Source organism: Leucopleurus acutus (assembly GCF_964270905.1).
Source record: "Leucopleurus acutus genome assembly, chromosome: 19".
Taxonomy (NCBI): domain Eukaryota; kingdom Metazoa; phylum Chordata; class Mammalia; order Artiodactyla; family Delphinidae; genus Leucopleurus; species Leucopleurus acutus.
The window spans coordinates 10,868,389-10,890,292 of NC_139161.1; the positions used below are offsets into that span (position 1 = coordinate 10,868,389).

At 50.8% G+C, this 21,904-nt stretch overlaps 1 protein-coding gene across 8 annotated transcripts in view; it reads left to right on the forward strand.

Moving 5' to 3' along the window:
* ENDOV (endonuclease V) overlaps nt 1-21,904 on the forward strand; it is a gene marked incomplete at its 3' end in the record, with an annotated part of 32,222 nt that overhangs the window by 889 nt on the left and 9,429 nt on the right. For 3 of the 8 annotated variants that reach the window (XM_082860665.1, XM_082860666.1, XM_082860669.1), the window contains exons 3-8: nt 9,376-9,415; nt 10,420-10,532; nt 11,398-11,466; nt 11,811-11,939; nt 14,471-14,544; nt 15,368-15,426. In XM_082860665.1, the coding sequence (XP_082716791.1) occupies nt 9,376-9,415; nt 10,420-10,532; nt 11,398-11,466; nt 11,811-11,939; nt 14,471-14,544; nt 15,368-15,426 (484 nt within the window). Of the gene's footprint in view, nt 1-9,033; nt 9,173-9,375; nt 9,416-10,419; nt 10,533-11,397; nt 11,467-11,810; nt 11,940-11,971; nt 12,062-14,470; nt 14,545-15,367; nt 15,427-18,046; nt 18,409-21,904 lie in introns of those variants that run through there. The other 5 variants (XR_014326948.1, XM_082860671.1, XM_082860667.1 and 2 more) reach the window with 5 other exon arrangements.

Consider the following 21,904-nt stretch of genomic DNA (forward strand, 5'->3'; position numbering starts at 1 on the left):
GAACTCCATTTTTTCTCCCCCCTAAAATCACTGGAGTCTTATCTAACCACTTGTCTGCATCGCTGCTGTCCCTTCCCTGGCTGTGCCACCGTCACCTCTCCTGTAGGTGACAGGCAGAATCTTTCCTGGGTCCCTTCTGCATGCTGCCATCAGAGCAATTTTTCTAAAAACCAAATGTGAGCAGGTCACCACCTAGTCCACTTAAGACACTTAAGTGCCTATCCTGTGATCTCATGGTAAATAAAAGTGACACTCACGGACAAGGCATAAAGGCCGTTCGTGATCTGACCCCTGCTTAACGTAACTCTCTGTAGGCTCGCCTCTGGCTACCACCCGCTCCTCACCCACTCCCCACTCCAGAGGCCTTTGGCTTCCTCAAACACGCCTTGCTGTATCTGCCTGCCTGATCTTAGCAGTGAAGTTTCCTCTCCTGGAATGTTTTTCCTGGCTAACTCCTCCTCATCTCTTAGGTCCTCCAGTAAGCCCCCCTTCGTCCTGCAAGACCAGGAGTTGCTCTCAGCACCCTCTCATTCCTCTTTATCACACTGGGATGGAATTGGCCTGTGTGTCTCCCCTACCAGAATGTAAACTTCACAATGGTAGGAACCATGCTGTCTTGCCCACCGGTTGTAGCCTCTGCACCTAGTTCAATGCCTGACACATAGAAGACGATCGAATAGATACGTGAATGAATGAACAGCGTGCCCACGATTCCTTTGGAGTCAACAGCTCAGGAAGCCTTGGCTAAAGAAGAGCTTGACAAGGAAACCTCTGCTCTGCAGCTTCAGCATTTCCCCCTCCCTGCTCCTCTGCCTGATCCCAAAGCTACTACCTTCCTGCCTCAGCGTCTTTGTGCTTTACTTGGAAGATCCTTTAGTCAAAATTCAGCAGAAATATATTGATACCTGACTCAGAGTTTGGTGAGGAATAATTGAGATCATGTATGGAAAGCAATTAGCATAATGGGCGTGTGGTAAGCCCTCAAAAATTAAATGCTAAGCCACTGTTAATTCTGAGGATGACTTCTCGCTTCTCAAGACCCAGTTCACTTGTTCCCATTGCTCTATACCTTTCCGTACCTGCAGAATTAACCACCCCCTTGTCTCTGTCCTAGGCCTGTTTCTTATGCATGTGCTATTACAGTGCTTCTCACACCGTATTAAAGTTATCAGTTTAGGAGGTACTCGCAGATCTTACAGCCTGTTAACGGAGCACTCTCCTTTTGCAGTAGTCTTCCTCCCCTCATTGCAATAATAGTTTTGAATAGTTCCCCTTACCTCAAAGAAAAGTTATTGGTATATTCTGGTTTTCCCACCATCTGTAGGTTCTGAAGGGCAGGGTTATACTGTATTTCTTTTGGAGCCCCAGCACTGAGCAGAGTGCTTGCTACTTGGATGTAGTCAGCACTTGTCATCCTGTGCTATGGAAGCTTAGACTAGGGAATGATCTTGGAATAGTCTGGTCCAATGACCCCCAAATGCCCAACCATGGGTCTATGCAATGAGAGTCGCCTGGAAGTGCATTTAGAAATATGGATTCCATAGGCAAATTCATAGAGACACAAAGTAGATTTGTGGTTGCCAAGGGCTAGGGATTGGGATGGAGGGTGACTGCTAATGGGTATAAGAATTACCTGGGGGTGGTGAAAATGTTCTAAAATTGGATTATGATAATGGTTGCACAACTCTGTAAATACCAGAAAGCGTTGAATTATACTCTTCAGGTAATTTTATGGTAGTCAATTATATCTCAATAAAGTTGTTAAAAAAAAAAGATTCCAGGGCCCCACTCCCTTTACTGATATTTACCTTTTTAAACAATCCTTCCTGTGATTCCAAAGCAAAGCCAGGCTGTGAATCACTGGTCTCCTTTCGCACAGCCAGGAATCCTTTCCTCACCATCCCTGACAAATCGTGGCCTCACACCAGAGCCCGTTCCATAGTTGGAAGCCTGGTTCGTGTGTTCTTTTCCACATGGAGCTGAAATTTAGTTGTTTGTGACTTCTGCCTTAAGGTGCAGAGCACAGGACAAACCTTTCCTACCCTCCTATTTGAAGACAGTCCTGTGTTCTCCTGAGTTTCACTGAGGTGATTCCAGCTCCTTCACTTGCTGCTTGTCCTCCAGCCTGCCCTCAGTGAGTAGGGCCCATTTTTACATCCAGCACCCAGAACTGAATCGAGTACCTCAAGTGCAGTTCAGCCTTTTGGTTCAAACGTTTGGTGGGCCTAATGCACAACGCCAGCTTAGGTTGAAACTTGCATATCTTCACAGAGACTACTGACTAGATCATGCCCACACGCTAATTATACAACTGATTTTTCCTTCTCCCAGAATTTTTTTTAACATTTATTGGAGTATAAGTGCCTTATAATGTTGTGTTAGTTTCTGCTGTATAACAAAGTGAATCTGCTATATGTATGCACATATCCCCATATCCCCTCCCTCTTGCGTTTCCCTCCCTCCCACTCTCCCTATCCCACCGCTCTAGGTGGTCACAAAGCACCAAGCTGATCTCCCTGTACGATGCTGCTGCTTCCCACTAGCTATCTAGTTTACATTTGGTAATGTATATATGTCAGTGCTACTCTCTCATTTCATCCCTTCTCCCAGATTTTTAACTTGAAAATGTGTGCACATACTGAAAAGTTGAAAGAGTAATACATTGAACACCCGTATACCCTCTGCTTAAGATTCAGCTGATTTTGTAGTCTTTGTGTGTGTGCGCACTGAGATTCAAGAGTGCCTCCTAGAGGTTGTGACAGCTCAGCAAACCTGTCCTAGAATATTTTCCTACATAATGGCAGCGTCATTATCATACCTTAAAATATACATACATTATTCCATCACCACCTGAATCCCATTCCATAACACATTTCCCCAGTTGTCCCCACATGTCTCTTAAAGCTGGTTTTGTATTTTTCTCTGATCTGTAAAACTTTGACATGTGTTATGTTATAGTTGCTGTTGATAGTAGATTATGATTACTGTGGAGATTTTTTTTGAGGGGGGGGTCCAGTATATTGCTGTTTACTTTTTTTTCCACTAAGATACATTTTTAAAAATTTTATTTATTTTTTATACAACAGGTTCTTATTCGTTATCTATTTTGTACATATTAGTGTATATATGTCAATCCCAATCTCCCAATTCATCCCACCACCACCACCAGCCCCGCCTCCCCTTAATTTCTTAATTTTCCTTAATTTCTCTTTCTGATCTTTTGTTGTTAGTGTATAGGAATGCAAGAGATTACTGTGCATTAATTTTGTATCTTGCAGCTTTACCAAATTCATTGATTATCTCTAGTAGTTTTCTGGTGGCATCGTCAGATTTACCTATGTATAGTATCATGTCATCTATCTGCAAACAGTGACAGTTTTACTTCTTCTTTTCCTATTTGTATCCCTGTAATTTCTTTTTCTTCTCTGATTGCTGTGGCTAGACTTCCAAAACTATGTTGAATAATAGTGGTGAGAGTGGACATCCTTGTCTTGTTCCTGATCTTAGAGGAAATGCTTTGTTTTTCACCATTGGGAATGATGTTTGCTGTGGGTTTCTCGTATATGGCCTTTATTATGTTGAGGTAGGTTTCCTCTATGCCCACCTTCTGGAGAGTTTTTATCATAACTGGGTGTTGAACTTTGTCAAAAGCTTTTTCTGCACCTATTGAGATGATCATATGGTGGTGGTGGTGGTGTTTTAATATTTATTTATTTATTTGGTTGTACTGGCTCATAGTTGTGGCAGGTGGGCCCCTTAGTTGCAGCACATGGCCTCCTTAGTTGTGGCACGCGGGCTCCTTAGTTGCAGCATGCGGGCTCAGTAGTTGTGGCACATGGGCTTAGTTGCTCCGTGGCACGTGGCATCTTCCCGGACCAGGGATCGAACCCGTGTCCCCTGCATTGGCAGGCAGATTCTTTATCCACTGTGCCACCAGGGAAGTCCAATCATACGGTTTTTAATTCTTCAGTTTGTTAGTATGGTGTATCACATTGATTGATTTGCATATATTGAAGAATCCTTGCATCCCTGGGATAAATCCCACTTGATCATGGTGAACGATCCTTTTAATGTGTTTTTGGATTCTGTTTCCTAGTATTTTGTTGAGGATTTTTGCATCTATATTCATCAGTGATATTGGTCTGTAATTTTCTTTTTTTTGTAGTATCTTTGTCTGGTTTTGGTATCAGGGTGATGGTGGCCTCGTAGAATTAATTTGGGAGTGTTCCTTCCTCTGCAATATTTTGGAAGAGTTTGAGAAGGATGGGTGTTAGCTCTTCTCTAAATGTTTGGCAGAATTCACCTGTGAAGCCATCTGGTCCTGGACTTTTGTTTGTTGGGATATTTTTAATCACAGTTTCAATTTCATTACTTGTGATTGGTCTGTTTATATTTTCTATTTCTTCCTGGTTCAGTCTTGGAAGGTTACACCTTTCCAAGAATTTGTCCATTTCTTCCAGGTTGTCCATTTTATTGGCGTAGAGTTGTTTGTAGTAGTCTCTTATGATGCTTTGTATTTCTGTGGTGTCCATTGTAGCTTCTCCTTTTTCATTTCTAATTTTATTGATTTGAGTCCTTTCCCTCTTTTTCTTGATGAGTCTGGCTAAAGGTTTATCAATTTTGTTTATCTTCTCAAAAACCAGCTTTTAGTTTTATTGATCTTTGCTATTGTTTTCTTTCTATTTCATTTATTTCTGCTCTGATCTTTATGATTTCTTTCTTTCTACTAACTTGGGGTTTTGTTTGTTCTTCTTTCTCTAGTTCCTTTAGGTGTAAGGTTAGATTGTTTATTGAGATTTTTCTTGTTTCTTGAAGTAGGATTGTATTGCTATAAACTTCCCTCTTAGAACTGCTTTTGCTGCATCCCATAGGTTTTGAATCGTGTTTTCATTGTCATTTGTCTCGAGGTATTTTTTTGATTTCCTCTTTGATTTCTTCAGTGATCTCTTGTTTATTTAGTAACATATTGTTTAGCCTCCATGTGTTTGTGGTTTTTACGTTTCTTTCCCTGTAATTGATTTCTAATCTCAAAGTGTTGTGGTTGGAAAAGATGCTTGATATGATTTAAATTTTCTTAAATTTACTGAGGCTTGATTTGTGACCCAAGATATGATATATCCTGGAGAATGTCCCATGTGTACTTGAGAAGAAAGTGTAATCTGCTGTTTTCAGATGGAATGTCCTATAAATATCAATTAAATCTATCTGGTCTGTTGTGTCATTTAAAGCTTGTGTTTCCTTTTTAATTTTCTGTCTGGATGATCAGTCCATTGATGTAAGTGAGGTGTTAAAGTCCCCCACTGTTATTGTGTTATTGTCGATTTCCTCTTTTATAGCTGTTAGCATTTGCCTTATGTATTGTGGTGCTCCTATGTTGGGTGCATACATATTTATAATTGTTATGTTTTCTTCTTGGATTGATCCCTTGATCATTATATAGTGTCCTTCCTTGTCTCTTGTAACATTCTTTATTTTAAAGTCTATTTTATCTGATATGAGTATTGCTACTCCAGCTTTCTTTTGGTTTCCATTTGCACGGAATATCTTTTTCCATCCCCTTACTTTCAGTCTGTATGTGTCTCTAGGTCTGAAGTGGGTCTCTTGTAGCCAGCATATATATGGGTCTTGTTTTGGTATCCATTCAGCGAGCCTGTGTCTTTTGGTTGGAGCATTTAATCCATTCACATTTAAGGTAATTATCAATAAGTATGTTCCTATTACCATTTTCTTAATTGTTACTGGTTTGTTTTTGTAGGTCCTTTTCTTCTCTTTTGTTTCCCACTTAGAGAAGTTCCTTTTAGCATTTGTTGTAGAGCTGGTTTGGTGGTGCTGAATTCTCTTAGCTTTTGCTTGTCTGTAAAGCTTTTGATTTCTCTGTCAAATCTGAATGAAATCCTTGCCAGGTAGAGTAATCTTAGTTGTAGCTTCTTCCTTTTCATCACTTTAAATATATCTTGCCACTCCCTTCTGGCTTGTAGAGTTTCTGCTGAGAAACCAGCTGTTAACCTTATGGGAGTTCCCTTGTATGTTATTTGTCATTTTTCCCTTGTTGCTTTCAGTAACTTTTCTTTGTCTTTAATTTTTGTCAGTTTGATGACTGTGTGTCTCAGTGTGTTTCTCTTTGGGTTTATCCTGCCTGGGACTCTGCATTTCCTGGACTTGGGTGGCTATTTCCTTTCCCAAGTTAGGGAAGTTTTCAACTATGATCTCTTCAAATATTTTCTCGGGTCCTTTCTCTCTTCTCCTTCTGGGACCCCTATAATGTGAATGTTGGTGTGTTTAATGTTTTCCCAGAGGTTTCTCAGGCTGTCTTCATTTCTTTGCATTCTTTTTTCTTTATTCTGTTCCATGGCAGTGAATTCCACCATTCTGTCTTCCAGGTCACTTATCCGTTCTTCTGCCTCAGTTATTCTACTATGAATTCCTTCTAGTGAATTTTTCATTTCAGTTATTGTATTGTTCATCTCTGTTTGTTTGTTCTTTAATTCTTCTAGGTGTTTGTTCTTTAATTCTTCTAGGTCTTTGTTAAACATTCCTTGCATCTTCTCCATCTTTGCCTCCATTCTTTTTCCGAGGTCCTGGATCATCTTCACTATCATTATTATGAATTCTTTTTCTGGAAGGTTGCCTATCTCTACTTCATTTAGTTGTTTTTCTGGGGTTTTATATTGTTCCTTCATCTGGTACGTTGTCTTCTGCCTTTTCATTTTGTCTGTCTTTCTATGAATGCAGTTTTTCATTCCACAGGCTAGAGGATTGTAGTTCTTCTTGCTTCTGCTGTCTGCCTTCTGGTGGATCTTCACTAAGATACATCTTGAGTTGACTTCCATGTCAGTTTCCCCAAGTTCCCACTTGGGTCTTTCAATATGTGGGGTCAGATCTTCTTTTATTTTTGGAACGTTTCTTAGTTTGTGGTTTTAAGTATTAGTTATATTTATTATTTCAGCTCCATAGTTTTGTTTCTCTTTTTCAGTCATGCATATGCTGGGTTTTCTGTCTTGTCAGGTTTTTTTGTGTTTCTGTTTTTATTTCTGCCAGGTTGTGCTCTCTGGCGTTTAGTTAACTTACCAATGCTGCACAACTGGTTGGGGGCAGCATTTCATCAACTCACAAGGTTTGATCATTGCCTTCTGAGTTCTCTGTTCACTCTAAGTTGTACTTAGGTACTTCCCTGGTGTTCCAGTGGCTAAGTCTCTGCACTTCCACTGCAGGGAAGATCCTGCATGCCACACGGTGTGGCCTTAAAAAAAAAAAAATGTATTTAAACAGGAAACTCAAGGGCCAGGGGTTTGGGTGCCTCAGTGGGTTTCTTAAATCATGAGGGACGGTGAAGTATCGTCGTGCCAATAAATGGCATCCTTTTCAGAAGCAAAGACGGCCAGTGTCTCTTCTGATTCTTTGATACTCTCGTTTCCAAAGGACCTTACACTTCTGGCCTCGCTCTCTTCTCCACAAGCCCCCAGGGCTCACCTGTGTCTCCCCAGAGCAGCATCTTCCTGATAAGGCTGGGGCTGCCCCCCAGGTCTCATTCCATCAGGCTCCCTACCACTATGCCCCACCACACCCCCTGCCCTTGTCCTTTCCCCACCTGCCTTTCTGGCGAGGGGCCCAGAGCTGGCTCTGTGAGTCTGGGCTGTTTATTTCTGCCCATAGATGCACACCGTTGCTTGTAATTGGCTTGTCTCCCAGTTATGCTGTGGGCATGGGGTAGAGGGGGTTCATCTCCTCTCCTGTGGATCTCTGGTTCCTGGAGCTTGTGCAGAGGGATTCAAACGTAAGCAGCCACCATCATCCTGTGGGAACTCAGGCCACACTTCACACATGTCCCCGTGAAGAGTCATCCTGTTGCATGGGGTTCAGCACTCCAGCCTGCCGGGTTCACTGTGAATCGAATTCTCTGGTCTGTCATCCGGTTGGACCCTGCCCACTCTAGGTCATTGGCAGTTTGATGAGTTTCCTGTGAGTCACTGATAAAAATGTTGGAAGGACGAGCCCCTTCCTCCATGCTATTAGAGTAATTCTTTCATTTAGGGACATGTCATTATGACCTGGCTTCAAGGGAGAGGTGGAAGTATGATTTTGAAAGCTATCACCAAGAGATTGGTGGGGGGGTGGGGTGGTCAGTAACAATCCAGGACATCTGAAGGTTCTGGAGAATGTGTGCTTAGTGGGAAACGTTCTCACCTCCGGTGGTCTGGCTGTAATGAAAACTCAAGGTTTAAGGGGCTTAGGGCTGCCGTCCTGTGCTCTGAGCGGGTCGTTACATGCTAATCAAGTACCAACAGGGCCTCCTCTTCCATGCTGTGTTAGGACTTTTCAGTTTGAAGAAGAGTCTGCCAGAGCGTGTGAAAATTCTGGGTGGTCCCCAGCAGGTCTGCCTCAGACTCCTGGCCCCTACTCCTCCCAGCGTGAGCCAGGCCTTTTAGCACAACATCCCCAGGGGTATCCCCTCTTCTCTCTCTGGGGTTATTTGCAGCCTCAGAATTTTTCTTTTTGGACTTTCCCATCCCTTGGGACCCAGTTCTCTTCCAAACTGCCTCACTCTGAGATCGTGCCTGTCCTTTTTCCGAAATATTTGTAATCTCTTTTCTTAAAGCCAGAGTTGCCCTTCTTGCTATTCTAGCCTCTGTGAAGACTTGGCCTTTTCTTCCCGGAGGCCCCTTCTAATATGGCACTATGGTGTCCATTCACAGGTGCTTCTTGTGCTTTGTCTTCTGTGAGCCTCCAAAAAGCCTGGCAGCAGGGTGGGGTGGGGAGGCAGCAGGTCTGATTTACAAAGGAGGCAGCCTGAGGAGGGCCTGTTACAGACCAGGTGTGGCCAGTACCTTTGAAATGGCAGCATTTGAATCCCCACTGCCCATCTGCAGGATGGATCACCTGTCTCCAGTTAGTGAGGCAGGGAAGGGGGCGACTTGGGGGTGGGCCTGGGAGACGGAGTGACAGGGATTGTCAGATAAGGGCCAAGGGCATGCGAGGGTGCGGGGGAGGTGGCCAGGGCCGCGCGTGCCTAGTGACCTGGGTGCCTGGTGGCAGGTGATGTATGAGGACTGTCGCATGGTGAGCCTGACAGCCCCCTACGTGTCAGGTTTCCTGGCCTTCCGAGAGGTGCCCTTCCTGGTGGACGCGGTGCAGCAGCTGCGGGAGAAGGAGCCCCGCCTCATGCCCCAGGCAGGTATCTCACTGGGTTGGAGGAAAGGCCCTCCACAGGCCCCGCCCCATTGCAGGGAGACATGCACGAGCTTCCTGGAGAAGTGCTTTTACCTCAAGAGGGATCAGACCTAAAGAGCTGGGGCCCTCGTCTTGCTCTGGGATGCCCCAACCTGATGGGCGAGGGGCACTTCAGCTGACCGTGACTTTCCCCTGTGGCTCTTCCAGGTCCTTTTTGTGGATGGAAATGGGGTGCTCCACCACCGAGGTAATCTGCTCCCAAGACTCCCTGAGAGGGCTGTAAGAGAGGGACCAGGAGGGGTGCAGTCCTCCTACACCAGGCCCCAGGCCCTCTGCCACCAGCCTGGCCTTGCAGCTCCTTCTGGCCTTGCTTTCCTTGTCAAGGCCCCCTAGTAAGGAGCCCCTACTTCTCTTCACCCCTGCCCCTTTCCTGCCTGCCTCCACCGCCTCTGCTGGCTCGGCTCAGGTACCAACATCCAGTTTGGCCCTGACGCTTCCAGAAGTCTCAGGCCCTGAGCCCAGCTAGCCTGTCCCACTGGCGGCCTGCCCTGTGTCCTAAACAGACCCTTGCCTGAAACCGAACAGGAACAGACAGGTGTGCCTGTTCCCCACTGACACAGGGAAACCCACACGCACCTGGGTGCTAGAACCTTGTCCCGGGGAGAACCACCAAGGGGGAGGGGCTGTCTTACCCTCAGATACAAACCTGGGGGTTGGGCGGCAGAGGGAGTCAGGAAGGGGTGGCATTGTGATTTTAGCCCCTGCCCTGGGAGCCTGTGGGCCCAGAGCCACCCTGGACACTAGTGGAGGACCAGCAGGCCAGCCCTGGGCCTGGCCCCCAGTCACTGCAATCCTTGTGCCCTGGCAGGAGTCCCAAAGTTCTGGGCGAGTTAAGGGCAGAGTTGCAGAGGCCTGAAGGTGGCCACAAAGGGGAGGGGAGGATGAAAGAAGCAGGTGAAGCATGTGAGCACACTAATTATAATCAGGCTCCTAATCTTGTCAGAACAGGGTGGGGGGGAGGGGGAGTCGTCCTCCACCCAGCCTGCCAGCCCGGAAGTCAGGGTAGAGGGCCACGTCCGAGGTCAGGGTGGGGCTTAGAGCCCTGTCCCACAAGTCCTTGCCCACCGACAGACCTCTGTTCACGTGGAAAAGTTCAGCGAGGCTCTGGTGTGGCCCCCATCCCCACACTGTCTCTAAACTGCTGGGCTCATTGCCTCACCTCCCCAGCCTCATCTTGCTCTGCCCCTACAGGCTTTGGGGTAGCCTGCCACCTTGGTGTCGTCACAGACCTGCCCTGCATCGGGGTGGCCAAGAAACTCCTGCAGGTGGATGGGCTGGAGAACAACGCTCTGCACAAGGAGAAGGTGAGGGGGCCAGAGTCCGCCCCGCTGCAGACCAGCTACACCTGGGACGCTCTCCTCCCAGCCTGGATTGCTGACCTGGAGTGAGGAAGACCAGCTTTCTTTGCGCGCCTTGTGGGTGGTGGGTCATCTCGGGAGACTCGGAGCTCCTCTCCCAGCCTCTGGGTGCACACTTGCCTCCTCTCCACCCCTGCCTGCGTGCTGCTGTGGCACCCCACGTGGGGGCAGAGCCTCCAGGTATCGGGGACCGGGCATTCGGGGCCTGTACAACACTCTGTACTTTTCCACCTGCCGTGCCACCCCTATCTGCCTGGGGCATCTCCCTCCTCTGGGACCCCCTCTGGCGGGAGCTGGTGACACACGTGGCTCTCTAACCTGGACAGCCAACTCTGAGAACAGGTCAGTTGCATCTGTCTCATCCTTCCAGCTCCCCCATGCCTGTGTGGAGTGCCTGTTTGTTGAGTTGACAGGGGCCCCGACCCACCCATTCGGCCAGTCCCCATCACCACCACTCCAAAAAGTTTGTCAGGTTGAATCAGAAGTGCTCAAATTTGTAGCAGGAGAGAAAGCAGCAGGAAGTAAGTGGCCTCGAGTGGGTTGTGGCCCTGTGTGTGCACCAGCCTGGTGCCTCCACCCTGCAGCACTGGGGCCTGGGCAGGCTGCTGCCTCTTCTCTGCTGCAGAATGGGGAGGAGAGTACCTTGTCAAGGTGAGATGGTGCTGCAGGCCGCGCTTGGACGCAGGGTCCACTCGCGATGGGCCCTTCCATCTCCTCGCCCAGCGGCTGCTCAGGTTTTAAAGGTGAAAGGCTTGCCTTCAAGCCTTTCACCAAGAAAGGTGTTTTTCCAAGTCTTTTTTCTGTTTTCCAGATACGGCTCCTGAAGGCTGGAGGAGACTCATTTCCTCTGATGGGAGGCTCCGGGACCGTCCTGGGCATGGTGAGTGGCCAGGGGCCTGCGCCCCACCGAGGCAGACCCCTCAGCTGAGGGCCAGAGGGGGCCTGGGGTCAGTACCCATGTACGTGTGTGCCCCAGAACCCGTCCGCCTCTCCCTATCTTCCTGCCACTCTGGCTGCCCCTGCATCTTTATTTCTTCCCCTCCCCCACTGTGCTGAGGGGGCCTCTGGGCCCTCATTCGCCCCACCCTGTCCCTAAGACAAACATCAGGAAGGTGCCCCAAGGGTGCTGCCAGTCTCCCAAGCTCCTGCCTACCGCCCAGGACATGTCAGTCCTCCAGCCCGCAGAGCTTGCCCAGTGCCCTGACCTCACCCTCCCTGTCACAGGCCCTGAAGAGCCACGACCACAGCACCAAGCCCCTCTATGTCTCTGTGGGCCACAAGATGAGCCTGGAGGCAGCCGTGCGCCTGACCCATGGCTGCTGCAAGTTTCGGATCCCGGAGCCCGTGCGCCAGGTGAGTGGGCTGCAAGGTGAGTGGGCTGCCAGGTGAGTGGGCTGCCAGGTGGGTAGGCTAGCGCATGGCACCTGCTCTTCCTGTACTCCCGGGCTGAGGGTCCACAAGCACCCGTGGGAGAGTCAGTTTGGGCCACACTAGGCTCCGGAGGGGAGGAGAGGGGCCTGGAAGATGCAGAGGCCTGCCCTGCCTAGCCCGGGGGTCTGCTGTGCCCCTGCACTCAGCCTTTCAGCCTCTGGCACCCTGGGTCATCGGGAAAATCAGCTGACGTCAGCTCAAATAGCAGAGTGGCCTGCCAGCCCCTGAAGGCCCAAGCTGCCCCGCTGACCTGGGAGGGAGCGGCCGTCCTCGGCTGGGGGGCCCCTGCAGGGCTGCTGGGCACTGCTGAGGAAGACTTGGGCCAGGGATAAAATCAGGAGACTCCAGGGTGTGGCCACGCCAGGCACCCAGCACCTAACTTGGGGCCCAGGGGGATCAGAACTCTGGTGAACGAGTTGGCTCAGCTAACCTCATGCAGGAAGCCCTTGGGCCGCCTTGGTGGTCTTGGCCATGACAAGGTGCAGAGCAGGTGCATGTCCCAGGGAAGCCCATGAGGCAAGGATCTGTGAGAAGCTGTCCTCAGGGAGAGGCCTGCTGGAAGAGGGGGAAGGGCAGTCCAGGCCTGAGGACCAGCATTTGCAAAGGCCCTTGGGCAGGAAGGAGTTTGATGCGAGAAACTCAGAGGAACTTGTGGCTGGAGCCCTGGCGAGGGTGAGCAGGCGGAAGCCTGTGTGCATTGCAGGGGCCAGAACTTCAGATTTACCACAGGGCCTTGGATGTGAGTTGGGAGGGGACACCATCAGATTTGCCTTCCCAGCAGGGACTGTATGTCGCCTGCTGCTCCGTGTGTCCCTGAGGCCTGTGCTGCGTCAACTAGAGGCAACCTGGCCTAGGTGCCACAGGCCTGCTCGGTACTCTCAGCTCAGCACCACCTGGTGACACCGCAAACCTGAGGGTCCTGGCTCTGCCTCGACCACCCCAAGAGCCCCCGTAGCCACCACCTCAGGGTTTGGGACCCCCCCCCCGGCTGCTGGTGTGCAGGGCAGCCTCCAGGTGGCAGCAGCGGCACGCACGCGGCTGTGGCTCTCCGCCCCTGCCAGCAACTCTCTGGGCTGCGAAGAGTCAAGGCCTCTAGGGTGGCTTCCAGGGTGGACTTTTTAAGTGTCCACCAGCCTCAGCCTCCTTCCCTCCCCGTACAGGGTTCGTAGGTGCAAAAGCCTGTGACGTGTCCTGGCCCCAGGAAGCCTTTCCTCCCCCATTCCCATCCACCTATGCGACCTTGTGGTGGGTGGGGTGACGACCCGAGATTTCTCCGCAGGCCCTCAGAGCCAGGGACTCTGCTGAGCTGGTATGGTGGGCAGGTCTCTGTCCCTTCTGTGTCTCGCCTTGCCCCAGAGTGGATGATAGCTGTGTCCTTGCAGGTGGGGGGATGCCCTGTAAAGTGCCGTGAACCCCTCAAAGGTGGGCAAGGACCGTGTGTCTGCCCTAGAGAAAAGCCAGACGTCTGCACCCAGGAGCCTACCAACCCTATCGTTTCCAGGAACGGGGTGTGGCCCTGTCCAGTGGCACTGGTTATCTCTTGGTCCATCTTCTTCCTTGGCCCACTCACCTGTGTACACTTTGCCCTCCTGACTACTTCTGTAAGCTCTGAGGAGAAGCTGAGAGAACAGCTTAGGGCCTGCTCCGTTGGTCACAGGCCCGCTGCCCCCAGCTCCCGGGCCAGGCCAGGACCGGTTGCTGCAGGGGAAGGCGGGAGGTGCTGCCTCGCGTCTCCGGGGCCTTTCTCCCGGAGCACCCTGCCGCCCACCCTGCCCACTTGCCCATTCACTCTTAAGTAGAAACAGTCGGGGGGATTAGCTGTTGTGTCCTGTAGTCACAGCCCAAAGCGGGGCTGAGCCATCTGAGCCGGGATCAGGGGCCTCCCTGAGGCCAGGCCCCCTGGAACGGGGAGAGCCTGTGCCGCAAGGTCCTGGGGGCCCCACTCAGGCCTGTTCCCCTCTCCCCAGGGTGTGCCCTGATCCCAGCCTGTGGCCCAGAAGCCCCCTTTCATTCTGGTGACTCTGAAGAACTTTCCAGACACTTCTCCAGGGACAGAGGTTGCAGCTGACACTAGCCAGGGAGCCAGATGAACCAAAAGTGAGGACAGACAAGCTGGGCTGAGGACAGCCTTCAGAGAAGAGGGCTTTAGCAGAGAAACTGTTGGCTCAAGCAAAACCTACAGCGAAGCACAAGCTATAAACCCACGGAAAGCCCGCTGGAATGGGAGCGAGGCGCCCGGCGCATTTCCTCAGGCCCTTCGGGGACGCGCTGGCAAGCACCCCAACCGGAGGGCCTGACACCCTGGCACGCGTGATGGGGCCGCTGCTCCTTTTCCCTCAGGCTGGGCCTCCGTGGGCTTTTCCAGGAGGGGCCACCCTACTGGGTGGGGACTGATTCAGAGGCCAGCTTGGGACCCCAGCCACCCCTCTCACTCGAGCCATCCCTTTCTTCAGGCTGACATCCGCTCCCGAGACTACATCCGCAGAACCCTGGGAGTCCAAGGGGCCCCTGCCTTGCGGCCAGAAAGGTGAGTGCTGGGGTGGCTGGGTCATGCCCCCGTGGGGCCGCTTCTGGTGGCTGGGCCTCTCGGCGGTGGTGCTGTGGCTCAGGCCAGACAGGCAGGGCCAGGCAGGGGGCGCAGGGTTCCTGAGGGGACAGGAGAAGAGCCAGCAGAATGCTGGGGGCCAGTGTGGACTCCATGTTCAGTGGGAACTGTCCAGCAACCCCCAAAGCCCAAAGCTCACCTCCCACCAGGGCGCTCCCTGCTTACCTTGGTCCATTTATGTCGTAGTCTCCACAGAAAGGGTGAGGGAGTCAGGTGGTCCCGGATCATGTCCTGGCTCTGCACCTGCTGTGTCGTTTACGCTCTCAAAGCCTGTCTCCTCACCTGTGTGGTGTGCACGGTGATTCTCATCCCACTATGTTGTGGTACAGTCACAGCCAGCAGTGGCTGGTTACTTAATCCTAACAGCACTTACCATGAGACAGGCACTGTGATCACTTTGCCGATGAAGAGACTGATAGCAGGGTTTCCATTGGCAGCTTGGACATCAGGCCCATCCTCTCCCACCAGGAGTCCTTACAAGCACGGCGTTTCCTTTGTGCTCCCTTCTCCTCCAAGCCCGTGCTGGCCTGGGCCTGGCTAAGCTGCTTTGAGAACTGTGGGAAGGTGTGGCTGGGACCCCTGAACTCTCCCAAGGGTGGGGGCTGGCCGTCGGGATCTGCCTTGCCCCCTCTGGCCTGGGCTCTCGCACCCCTGAGGATCCAGGTTGACACAACTTCCAGGGACCACCTGGGGATCGAGGGGGGCTCTGACGTTTGATGCTGTCCTTTCTTGATGTCATTACCAGGAGCAAGAAGGCACAGAGGCCAAAGGCGTGCCCTCAGGGAGCCTCAGAAGAGCCCACAGGTAAGGACGGGCCCCTCAAAGCCCACAGCCGAAACCCCAGGACACACCGGAAAGCCCTGGGCCCAGGTGCCCAGGGGCAGTAGGGCAAGGGCTGGGGCTGGCACCGAGCTGGATGCCAGGAAGACTCTTGGGCCGCCTGTGGCCCTGCTCCAGCTCGTCTGTAGGGACTGGGGGAGCGGCCCCCACAGCAGGTGGGGCACCCTGGCCCGAGGACATGGGGACGCAGAAGGCACAGCCCTGCTCGGATGGACTGGGGTGGCCACCTTTCCATTCCACGGTCATGAGGCACAGGGGCCTGGAGAGAGCTCAGTGGAAGACAGAGCTCACATGGCAGAGTGCCAGGCCCAGAGAGCACATGACGTTAATTTCTTAGGAGCACAGGAAGGGATTCAGAGTTCATAGGGGATTTTCTGGTGTTTTTTTGTTTTTTTCTGAGAGCGCCCAGGTGGGCTTACAGCTGCCAGACTGCACATACATGCACACCTTCTCCTTGCCCATCTGCTCCTCTGAGTATATGTGCCGCTTTCACTTTGTGTTTGTTTATAAACCAGCACGTCCCTCCCTGCCGACCAGCTACGCTGAGCCACTTCTGCCCTGGCCGGGGAGGGTCCAGACTGGGGTGGCTGCTGTCAGGCTTGGCCCCTGGCTGCCCAGCCGGTCTCCAGACTGCCTGCTGCTGGGACGTGCAGGGCCAGGAGGAGGGGAGAAGAGCAGTGTCTGAGCCTGGAAAAGGCTGAGGGTTGGGGGACATACAGGGGCAGTCTGGGCTGCAGGGGTGGGGTGCCAGACAGAGGGCTGGCACCCGTACCCGAGGAGATGGGTGTTGGGATCTGCTATCCTGGCCACGGGCCCCGAGGGCGGGCAGCCCACTGTGTTCAAGTGCCAATAGCTCTCCCCTGTTCCTGTCAGCCCGGCGCACTCCCCCCCTGCCAGCCTCTTCACCCAGAGGCCCAGCCTCAAAACACGTCTCCGCTGTGGGAGGGCAGCCCTGACTCTGGCGCCCTGCCTGGCCACTCCTCTTGGTGTGAGCTAGTCCCAGGGAGGCGCACGGCCCCACCCACAGCCCCTGGGTGCCTCCCAAGCAGCCCTAGTCCTCCACCTCCTCCCAGCTCACCCCCAGGTTCCCTAAGGACTCTGGAATCTTTGCTGAGGGGTGTGAAGAATCCTCGGAGGCAAGCCTTTCTTGCCGTTTATCCTGCCTCTCAAGAAGGAACTGCCTGTCATGGTTTGACAGCCTGGGATGGAAGCCCAGGGAGGCCCCGGGTCCCAGTGCTCCTTCCACGCCCCGCTCTGGTGTCTCTCCTTTCATTCAGAGTGAGAAGGGAGCTCTCTTCCAGGGCCCGGGCTCATGGAAGAAGCAAAGGGGACAAGTAAGCAAGGCAGCCAGCTATTTGGGTTCAGCTGTCCCCCTTCCCCTCCCACTTAACCTGTGCTTCCAAAACCCTTTGTAAGGCGGGGCCAGGGGCTGCCCCACATGGTGGTAGTAGCCCCTAGTCAGGACATTGCAGTAGGAAGCAGGGCCATTCCAGGGCAGGGGGCTTCGGGGTACAGAGGGCCTACACGGGCCAGGTGGGCTGCTGGGTGCCACCCACATGCTTATGGGCTCCACCGGATGGCCCACTGGGCTCAGCAGCTTCCGGCATGTTCCACAGGTACCTTCAGGGGAACTCCTTCAGGCAGGAAGGCCTATCCCAGGTTCTGATCTGTGGTCCTCCCCAGATGTCCTCGCTGCACATCTTTTTTCTCACCTCAGCTTCTACTGTCCACCCAATCCTGAGACTGAGAAAAACACCTGCTCTTCACAGCCGGTGGTACACAGGGAACCCCAGCTCACCCCACCCTCCCTAGCAGGCCCCGGGCCTTCTGCCCACTCACCCCAGGCTCTGGGATGCTGTGCCTGTTTAGAACCTGCACCTCAGTACCTGCGGCTTTCGGCTCCCCTGTGCCGGCAGTGCCCCAACTCTCCCTGCCTCTGGACTGAGGCACGGGTCTGTGTCCTGGGATAGAAGGTGGAATGTGACATCTGATGGAGCTCCGAGAGGGACCAGTCCTCCCTCTCGGAACCTGTTTTCTTGCGGGGATACAAGCACCTGCTTAGTCCAGTTGGGGGATTGAGTGTGAGGGTCCACGTGGAGTCCCTGCCGGCGGTGACACAGTCAGTTCCCAGTTAATGAAGGATGGGGGGCGTCCAGCACCAGCTGGGCGCCACGCTGAGTCGTTAGTGGTCAGAGGCAGGGACAGCGTGGAGTCCCGTCTGAGGTGTGCAGGAGCACAGGGCCATGGTGAAACCATCTCCCTAAAATCCCTGATGGTCACTGGGCACAAACAGGCCTGGGCAGGGTTCCACCGGGGGGCCACAGCTGGATTAAGTGCAGCCATAGTCCTGGGGGCTGCCCAAGGACAAGGGAGACAGTGGCACTTGCCTGGGGTCCCAGGCAGCTGCTGCCTCATTCACACCCCTGCTGAGTACAAGGGTGCTGAGCCACCCCAGATGTGCCCCGAGCCTGGTGCCCAGGACTCTGTGCCAGGGTGGCCCTCAGGAGACTCAGTCCCAGCCTACCACCCACGCAGGCCCTGCCTGGTGGTCCACAACCACTGCCCTCCTAACTTCTTCTTCCAGGTCTCTCCCTGCCCAGAGTTCATCAGGACCAGGGGGTGGGGGGGACTTCGGAGTGCAGGATGGAAGCCACGCAGAGCTGGCTGGGCCTGACGGCTTTGTACTGACTGGCCTTGGGCAAAGCTTCGAGCCTGTAATGGGGATCATACCTGTGCTGTCTCCCCGGACAGCTGCAGCCCTGTGTGGAGTGGCCGTGGCACAGAACCTGGCACGCAGTCAGTCCTTGCAAAGAAAGTGAGAAGGTTTGGAGAAGTGGGGCCCACAGGGGCCAAGGTTGATGGTCCTCAGTCTGCAAGGCTGTGCTAACTGCACCAATGGGAAGGGAGAAACAGGAAGTAAAGGTCCTCATTTCCTACTGAGCTCCTTCCACCACCCCAAGCCGCCAGAATGCAGGTCCTGCAAGGGCTGGGCAGGAAGGACCGTGACTCCTCGGCCCCAATGGCACCTTCCCCTTCAATGCCTGTCCCACGCACATGCCAACAGGAGAGCTTCCCATGGTGCCGGGAGGCTCAGGGTGATGTCTGCAGCAGCATCCCCTGGGGACCCATCTCTAAGACAGGCACAGAGATGGCCGAGACCTCCTACTGGGGTGGGACTGGGGCTCTGCTTAAAGCCACTGCTTCCTCACTGACCAGAGGAGTCAAGTGGGCCCCCTGGGCTGAGGCATGGACCGCTGTGGGGTCCCTCATCCCTATCCCCTCCGCTTCAGTGAGAAGCAGACAGAGCCTGAGATCAGTTTACAGACAACTGAAAACCTGAGTGGTTTTTGTTTGTTTCAAGGTTAAAGTCATGTAACAAGTCACCATTTTAACATCTTTAAGCGTACTGTTAATTGGCTTTTAGTATATTCAGAATCTTGTGCAGGCACACCACTATCTAGTTCCAGAACCTTTTCATCCCGTATCCATTAGCAGTCACTCTCCTCCACCCCTCCCCCCTGCCCCAGCCCCTGGCAACCACTAATAGGCTTCCTGTTTCTGTGGACTTGCCGATTCTGGGTACCTCATAGGAATGGAGTCACACAGAGTATGTGACCTTTATGTCTGGAGTCTCTCCTTAGCATGAGTTTTCAAGGTTCATCTGTGCTGTAACATGGATCAGTACTTTTTTCTATGGCCAAATAATATTCTGTTGTATGGATAGGCCACATTTTGTTTATCCATTCATCTACTGATGAATATTTGGATTATTTGAGGCTATGATGAATAATGCTGCTGTGCGAATCGACGTACAAGTTTTTGTGTGAACTTACGTTTTTAGTTCTCTTGGGAGTGGAATTTCATGGTAACTCTCTGTTTAACTTTTTGAGGAATAGCCGTACTATTTTCCTCCTGTTTTCCGTGGTGGCTGCACCTTTTTACAACCCCACCAGCAACACAGGGTTCCAAGTTCTCCACATCCTCACCAACACTTGTAATTATCTGTCTTTTTGATTCTGGCTATGCTAGTGTATGTGAAATGGTATCTCATTGTGGTTTTGATTTGTATTCCCCTAATGACTAATGATCTTGAGCCCCTTTTCATGTGCGTATTAGCTATTTGTATGTCTTCCTGGGAGAAATGTCCACTCAAATTCTTTGCTATTTTTAAAATTGGGTTGTTTGTCTTTCTGTCATTGAGTTGTACGAGTTCTTTATATGTCCTGGGTACCAGACCCCTTTCAGTTATATAATTTACAAATAGGTTCTCCCATTTTGTGTGTTGTCTTTTCATTTTCTTGATAACATCCTTTGAATGAAAGTTTAAAATCTGATGAAATCCAGTTTATCTGTTTTTCACTTGTTGCCTGTGCTTTTGGTGTCATAACGAAGAAACCATTGCCTAATCTGATGTCACAAAGATTTCCTCCTATGTTTTCTTCTAAGAGTTTAATAGTTTCAGTTCTTACATTTAGATATTTGACGCATTTTGAGGTAATTTTTGTATATGGATATTTGGGTCTCTTGAAATTCCATATAAATTTTAGAACCAGCTTGTCCATTTCTGCCCCCAAAAAAGGCAGTTGGAATTTTGATAGTGATTGCACTGATCAATTTGTAGACCATTGCTGTCTTTTTTTTAATAAGTTATTTTTTTTAATAAATTCATTTTTTAAATTTATTTTTGGCTGCTTTGGGTCTTCGTTGCTGCGCGCGGGCTTCTCTCTAGTTGCAGAGAGCGGGGGCTACTCTTCGTTGCAGTGTGTGGGCTTCTCGTTGCCGTGGCTTCTCTTGTTGCAGAGCACAGGCTCTAGGCGCACAGGCTTCAGTAGTTGTGGCACGCAGGCTCAGTAGTTGTGGCTCATGGGCTCTGGAGCACAGGCTCAGTAGTTGTGGCGCACAGGCTTAGTTGCTCCACAACATACGGGATCTTCCCGGACCAGGGCTCGAACCCATGTCCCCTGCATTGGCAGGCGGACTCTTAACCACTGCGCCACCAGGGAAGTCCTGAGCATTGCTGTCTCAACACTATTACATCTTCAAATCACTGAACACAGGGTCTTTTCACTCATTTAGATCTTCTTTAATTTCTTTCAATGATGTTTTGTAATTTTCATTGTACACGCCCTCCCTGTACGTCCTTTGGTAAAATTTATTACTGAGTATTTTATTCTGTTTGATGCTATTGTAAATGGAATTGTTTTGTTCATTTTATTTTTGGATTGTTCATTGCTAGTGTATAAAAATACAATTGATTTTTGTATCATATCTGGCAACTTTGCTGTATTCATTTATTAGCTCTAATTGTGTGTGTGTGTGTTCTTTAAGGGTTTTATATATCAGATCATATCTTATGTGAATATAGTTTTACTTTTATTTCTTCCTTTCCAATCTGAATGCCTTTTATATCTTGTTCTTGCCTGGTTGTCGTGGCTGGAACCTCCAGTGCAATGTTGAATGCAAGTAGGGAGAGTGGACGTCCTTGCCTGGTGCCTGATCTTAGGGGGAAGCTTCACTAGAGTGTGATGTTAGCTGTGGGTTTTCCATAGATGCCCTTGATCCGGTTGAGGAAGATCCTTCTATTCCTAGTTTCTCTGTGTTTTTATCATGAAAGAGTGTTGGATTTATCAAATGCTTTTTCTGCACCTATTGAAATGATCATTTTCCTTCATTCTGTTAATGTGGTGTGTTATATTGATTGACTTTCATATTTTGAGCCACTTTTGAATTTATGGAATAAATCCTTCTCAGTCATGGTGTATAATCCTTTTACTAAGCTGCTGAATTTGATTTGCTAGTATTTTGTTGAGGATTTTTACATCTATATTCATAAGGTATACTGGTCTGTACTTTTCTTGTGATATCTTTGTCTGGCTTTGATATGAGGGTAGTACTGACTTCATAGAATAGTTAGGAAGTGTTTCCGCCTCTGAGAAGGATTGCTGTTGATTCTTGTTAAACCTTTGGTAAAATCACCTGTGAAGCCAGCTGGCTCTGTGCTTATCTTTGTTGGGAGGGGTTTTGATTACTGATTCACTCTCTTTTGTTATAGATCCATGAAGATTTTCTGTTTCTTCAATCAGTTGGTAGTTTGTGTGTTTCTAGGAATTTGTCCATGTCATGCAGATCATCTAATGTGTTGGCCTACAATTGTTTGTGATATTTTCTTTCTATTTCAATAAGGTTGGTAGTAGTGTCTCCATTGTGCTTATTGACTTTAGTGGGTTAGTCTGGCTGTGAGTGGTTTTTCTAAGGAGCCCTCTCCCCACCCCCAAGATGCCACTTGTTAGTGCCCCTGGCTTGAGTGGGGAGTGGGAGGGCAGAGTCCCCTGCAAGATTCAGAGGGTCAAGACTCAACCTACCTCTGCTTTCAAGGGTTTCCCTCTCTTTCCAGAAGCCCCAAAGGGTGTAAATCCCACCCCCTCAGAAACTAATTATGGCC